The following is a 6,550-nucleotide window of genomic DNA, read 5'->3' on the forward strand; positions in this document are numbered from 1 at the left end:
TGTGACCACCCTCCAGCACCGAGTGCCTTGTCTCAAGGTCCAGACTTACTTTTTGGCGAATCACTGCTGGCCTTTCTGCTCCAGCCACGTAAGAGCTGGCCCAGCAGAAACAGAGCCATTTGGGTAGACAAAGAACCACATCGGTGCCACGGCTCCTGGAGCACCACACGTGGCCAAGCTGCAGCCCTGGGGTCCTCTGGCCCAAAACCTCCGCTGCTTCATGGGGTGCAGCTGGTGCCATGTCGGCTGGCCACCAGGTAGGGGATGGCTGAGTCACCCAGAGCTGCAGCTCCCAGTGGCTGTCTCCACATGCCTGGTGGTGAAGGAGAGCCCGGTGGCACCCAGGGCAATGGCTACGGTGGCTCCAGGCAGCTGCCTGAAACTGCACCTGAGGCTTTTCTCACCCTGTACCGAGGCCTCCCTGCGGGCAGTGCTGAGCAGACTGCTGGCTGAGTGAAAACCAGAACCCCCTGCCGTGGTGCGCATGCGTCACAGGAAACACTAGCAGCTGCTGGTGCCCAGGCAGCGCTCAGCCCCATCACCACGCACCCCGTGCAGGCAGCACAGCCAAGAGCAGCCTAGCCTCTGGCTCCAGCACAGGAAAATACCCAAACCTGGAGCAGAAGGACAAGGAGGCAGCGAACAGGACCTTCCCTGAATGAGGGAGCCCCATCACTGCAGGAGGATCCCCTCTGTGGAGCCTCCATGCCTTGGGGACCACACTGGAGGCACCACCCAGCACAGCAGAGCCCAGCCGATGACTGCCCAGCCCTGATGAGCCTGGTGCGATGGTGACAGCAGCAAGCAGCAGGTAGGTGAGGGCAGCAGCAGAGCCAGGAGGCTCAGTCCATGGATCCGGGTCGTGCACAGCTTTGACTGTGCCTCACTGGGGCACAGAGCTGAAATGCACTGCTGCAGATAGAGGGGACACTCGTAGCCCGCAGGCACTGTATGAGCACCGGCACCTTCGGGCACTGCGATGGGCACCCCACATCCCGTGGGAGTCTGGGACAGGGAAGGCTGGCTGTGCTGAGCGGGTGAGCACAGCCCCACATGGTTCTGTAGCAGCCTGGGGATGGGGGCTTTCTGGTCCCCACACAGCATGTATGCCTTGTCCCCAGGACGGTCCCCAGCCCACCTGGCTGCAGCTGCGGGTCCCCAGACGCTATCCCGTGGGCAGGCGGTTTCCTCGAAGGGTTCCCCTGGGACCTCAGCCCCAGCCCAGAGCCCCATGGTGCCGATGCACCCGGTGGCACTGCCCTGCCCCAGGGTGTGTGGCCATACCCCTGAGGCCCAGATCCCGACATGGCTGTGCCATGGGGCATGTGGCTGCAGGCGGCCCAGTCCCTCTGCCCATGGATGTTGCCAGGGCCAGCCCAACCCTCTCCTTCCCTTGCAGCCAGTCGTGGCCACGGGTGGTGGCCGGGGGCATGCGCTGACCCCCACAGGTGCAGTGAAGGATGGGGAGCCTGCCCAGCCGGGAGAAGCCATTCAGCATCCCAATGGCAGCTGCCGTCCCCACACCGTCCCCGCTGCCCACGCAGGCAGGTGAGTGCTCAGCAGCCCCCAGCACACCCTGGCGGGCACGGTCCTCCCGAGCACTGAGCCCCGTGATATTCCCCACAGCCCCAAACAGCTTCCTGGCACTGGCCCTGTGCGACTTCCCCTCTGGCTCAGATGCGCCCACTGTCCTGAGGATGGGAGAGCAGCTCCACGTCCTCTCCGAGTAAGTTCCCCACAGTGAGAGGGCACCGCCAGCCAGCAGTGCCACCACCCATCCCTGTGGCCACGGGGAGCCCCTTTCGTGCACCCAGCAGCCGCAGGACATCTTGTCCCCTTCCCTGCAGGGACGGGGAGTGGTGGTTGGTGGCGTCCAAGGTGTCTGGCAAGGAGTGCCTCATCCCCAGCAGCTGCGTGGCCAAGGTGTGGCACAGGTAGGTGCTATCCCAGGATGGCGCCTGGCAGACACAGCCCCATGGAAGGGCTGGGGGCCCATGGGGTACCGCCAGGCCTCCCAAGTACCCAGCCCCGCTGGTGTCCAGGTTCATTCTCTGGCACTGCAGCTGTGGCTGGGAAATGCCTGCCACCATGCAGCCTGTGCTGCCATGGTATGGCGGAGTGTCCCCTCCCGGAGGGGGGGCTGCAGTGTCCCATAGGCATTGGGGCACCCAAGGGATGGCTCTGCCACCTCCACCCCAGTGCTACGGGGTGGGGTTGGGGGGCAGGGCCAGAGCAGGGGTGCTTTGTTGCTGCTTTCCCACTTCAGAGGAGGAGGGAGTGTCCCTGAGGCCAAACCCCAGCCACTGTGCCAGGCCCTGAAGTTCCATTGCTGACACTCAGCCATGGGGCAGAGCTTGGTGATGTGGCAAGGTGTGCAGGGTGTCCCCAGCCCTGCATCCCCACGCCTCACGCTGCACAAGATTGAGGCCAGATGCTGCGCCCTGCAGCCCACAGGCTTTGCTGTGGGACCACCCCACCTGTCCCCATCCCCAGGGCGTGAGGTGCTGCCACCCTGCTCAGGCAGCCGCATCGGCACAGCTCTGCCAACACCCACTGCCCATCCAGGTGGCTGTACGAGGGCATCAGCCGGGAGAAGGCAGAGGAGTTGCTGCTCCGACCTGGCAACCACAGCGGGTCCTTCCTGATCCGGCAGAGCCAGACCAGGAGAGGTGAGTGCACAGCCCCACAGCGTGTGCTGAAGGGGGAGGGAGGGGTGTTCAGGACCCACAGCCCCAGGCAAAGGGGGTCTTTGACCAGACAGGAGGGACAGGCAGTGCTGCTGGGCTGGGGCAGGGTGGCAGTGGTGACAGCTCCATCGCATGCAGGACAAAGCTGATGGCCTGAGACTCCCTAAGAGCCCGTGCACAGTGCTGTCAAGTCCTGATATTGCCTCCCCCACCCTGCCCCAGCCCCCTCTCCCCCCACCTCTCCCCAGGTGCACTTCAAGTATTTCATGGCCTCTCTGCTCCGGGGTGCTGAGGGCACAAGCAGGGCCCTGTTCTGTGGGGCTGCTCCTCCATTGCACCTGGTGGCAGGCCCTGAGTGGTGGTTTCCTGGTGCTGCTGCTCTCTGCTTCATGCTGAGCCTCTTCCTCCACCACAGGGCCCCTTACAAATCAACAAACAGGCTTCCTGCAGCATTTGGTTAAGCAAAAATGTGCAAAGATGAAACAGGGGCCCAATTCCCCCCCCCAGAGGGAACTCCACTGTGTGCATAGCCCTGGCACAGGGCCCAGTCTCAGGGCAGTGCTCAGCTCAGCCCTTCTCCCAGCAGCTTTATGCTCCCTCCTTACAGCACCACCACCATCCTGGTGCCATGGCAGCTTTTGGGGGACACTGCTTGGGCCACACCCTTGAACTCTCCTGTCCCCAGGGTGGGGTGCTTGTGGTGTGGGGCTGGCACCCCACGGTAGCTGCATGGGCCCATGAGGAGCTCCCGGCCACGCCAGTTGGGTGGCAAAAATTGAGGCTGCTCCAGCCTGGGGCTGAGTGGGGTCCTGCCCTGTGGCACCCCAGCCCTGCACCCTTGCAGGCTGCTACTCCCTGTCGGTGCGGCGCACTGAGCTCACCTCCTGGGACTCGGTCACACACTACCGCATCCACCGCCTGGAGAACGGCTGGCTCTACATCTCTCCGCGCCTCACCTTCTCCAACCTGCACGATCTCGTGGACCACTACACAGGTAAGGGCCGCCAGTCCCAGGGTCAGATGTCACCTAGCAGGGCCCTGCGGGGAAGCAGGTGGGCAGTGGCACCTGCCCGTGGGGCTGATGTGCAGGAATGGGGGCACTGCACTGATGCCCCTGGCCCCTGCCCAGAGTGTGGGGAGGGGCTGTGCTGTGCCCTCAGGCAGCCCTGCTCCATGGAGGGTGCGAGGGCAGCCCCAGCCCTGGCCCAGCCCACCGTGGTGAAGAAGCCGTCACTCAACTGGGACAAGATTGACAGGTAGGGTTGGCTACCAAGGTTGTGGGTTCCCCCTGTGGGGCTGGCACTGCCTGCTGACGGCCCCATCTGCCCCCTGCAGTTCTGTCCTGTTGTCGGAGGCTGTGCCACCACCGGAGGAAGAGGAGGATTCCCCCATCAGCCTGGGCCTTCGGGAAGCCATCAGCTCCTACCTCCTCCTGACAGATGGGGAGGTACCAGAGATGGGCTCTGCAGGGAAAGGGGTGAAGAACAGCTGAGGGCAGGACCCCGCTCAGCTGCAACCCCAGGATGGGCACCCGTGCCTGGTCGCAGCCTTCACCTGCCTCAGCTGCTGTCATTCACCACAGCTGAGTGCCCAGGGGCTGTGCTCCTGGGAAGTGAGGCCCCTCCAGCACTGATGCCCAGGCACCTCAGGACACGGCAAGACCTGCATCCCAGCCCTGGGTTTCCTCGCTGTGGTCTGCTGAGCCCTCAGGCATCACCCCAGGCCTCTGCCTTCTGCTCCCATGGGACGCTTCCCCAACTGCTCCACAGAGAGGGCCTGCGTCTGGCCTGGCCGCAGCTGTGCTCACCGACAGCAACGCAACTCAGGCAGGGGCACAAACCAACCCAATCAGGCCCCTCACTTCACGTACAGATTATTGTTTTTTTTGGGTGATGGTGTCATCTGTGCAGCACAGGGCCTGGGAGCCCCCCCTTTTAATCACTCCCTTCAGCCTGATGAGGAACAGACCCTGCCCCAGAGCAGAAGCAGCCAGGAGGAGGCCACCCCACTTTCATCACAAGAAGCTGCGTTTTAAACCTTTAAACTGGCCATTAACCAGGATCCTGCTGGCCACACAGCAATAACTTTCTAATATTTTAATGAAAGAGTACCTCATTAACAGGTGAGGGGTGGTGACTAACTCATGAGCTGACAGCTGTAGCAGCAGTGCCAGTTTCCATCCACTGCATCTGTGGGGGCTTTGCCTGTGCTGTTGCCCCTGGCACGGATGGTTCCTGCAACACTGCTCAGGGTACATTAATCAGGCCTAAAGGTTTAAAAATGTTTATTTGAATTGATGTTCTTGGGGGGTAGGGGGAGAAATTGGTCCAACAAAAGGACTAGGTGAGAGAAGAGTCAGAATGCAAACACTGTTGTCAAACGCTGATCTTAGCTACAACCCTTTCAGCCAGATGAAGCAGGCTGTGACCTCATTAAAAGCAGTATAAATGCATCAAAACAGAAAGACAACCGAGCCCTCATTTTCAGCAGCCCCTTATCAGCAAAGAAAGGTTTGGGGAAAGCGCCTGAAGCTTCCTCTGTGGTGAGAATTTATGTAGAAGCAATTTTGCTGCCTAGTAACCTTCTTTCCTTCCTTCTTTGAGCTCTCAGAGGTTGCTGCGGCAAGACCCCAACTATTGACACGTTTCCTACCTTTTACACACTCAGTAATCACTCCATTTTTCACATCTAATTACTTTGCTCTTGAACATCCATTGCAAATTTTTACCTTTCCTTCTCTTAAGCAGCCTGTAACTTTACACACTTGCTCAGCCTGGGCCCAGGTGCCACCTGAGGGCAGGGGCTGCCCTCCTCCTGGCCCCCAGTGGGGTTTATTCCTCAGCCTCCAGTTTGACCCTCGGGCAGCCAAGGCTGCTGCTGGCACTGGAGGAAGCTGCAGTTCAGCAGCTGCCTCTCTGCTATTTGCATTCTAGTGATTTCGTAAAAACGCCGGGCTCCAAAGCCTATATAAGTCCTTCCCAAGCCCATCTGCCTCAGAGCCTTGCTTCCTTCCAGCCCCATGGCAGTTCTGCTCCCAGCCCTAGCAGCTCCTGGTTCTGCAAACACTTCTCTCCTGCTGGGAAGCATAGGCACAAACCCCAGCGCTGAGCAGTGTTGTGGCCAAGGCTTCTGCTTCATGGTGGGATCCCAGCCCCACTCCCTGCAGCACAGCACTGCAAGGGACAGACCCAAGGGTGCACGGGCAGCAGGAGCCCTGCCAGCTGCCTCAGGCTGCCAAGGCAGGCCAGGGGGAAGGGGCCTGCTGCTGCAGGCTGTCCTCAGCACCCAACGTGCTCCAACTGCACAGGGAGTGGCTGGGCAGCCGATGCTCTCCCCTGCATCAGGGGCATGCTGAGCCTGCAGAGATGTGGCCATTTTGGCCAGATTAGCCATATGGTGGACAGCACTGACCTCTTCTGAAAGTTGAAATTATGAGTACTTGGTGACATGCAGACTGCAGCCTCTCACTGAGCCTATGCTCTGCTCCTCCCAATCCTCCACAAAACAATTTCATAGAATCATCAGGGTTGGAAAAGCCCTCCAAGATCAGCTGGTCCAACCATCCCCCTACCACCACTCTCACCCCCTAAGCCATGTCCCCAAGCACCATGTCCAACTTTTCCTTAAACATCCCCAGGGACAGTGACTCCACCATCTCCCTGGGCAACCCGTTCCAATGCCTGACTGCTCTTTCTGAGAAATGGCTCCTCATTTCCAACGTAAACTTCCCCGGTGCAACTTGAGGCCATTCCCTCTCATCCTGTCACAAGTCATTTGTGAGAAGAGGCTGACCCCCAGCTCCCAACACCTTCCTTTCTGGTACTTACAAAAAGCAGTAAGGTCTGCCCTCAGCCTCCTCCAGA

General features: G+C 60.5%; 1 protein-coding gene across 1 annotated transcript; it reads left to right on the forward strand.

The window, feature by feature from the left end:
• The first annotated feature begins 493 nt into the window (after positions 1-493).
• On the forward strand, positions 494-5,145 carry SLA2 (Src like adaptor 2). Its single transcript, XM_084538295.1, has 8 exons — positions 494-811; positions 1,400-1,548; positions 1,627-1,726; positions 1,848-1,934; positions 2,566-2,669; positions 3,532-3,681; positions 3,817-3,943; positions 4,023-5,145. The coding sequence occupies exons 2-8, from the start codon at positions 1,461-1,463 to the stop codon at positions 4,177-4,179; spliced, it is 813 nt and encodes a 270-aa protein (XP_084394421.1). The 5' UTR covers positions 494-811; positions 1,400-1,460; the 3' UTR covers positions 4,180-5,145.
• Positions 5,146-6,550: the final 1,405 nt, after the last annotated feature.

Source organism: Aythya ferina (genome assembly GCF_964211825.1).
Source record: "Aythya ferina genome assembly, chromosome: 16".
Taxonomy (NCBI): domain Eukaryota; kingdom Metazoa; phylum Chordata; class Aves; order Anseriformes; family Anatidae; genus Aythya; species Aythya ferina.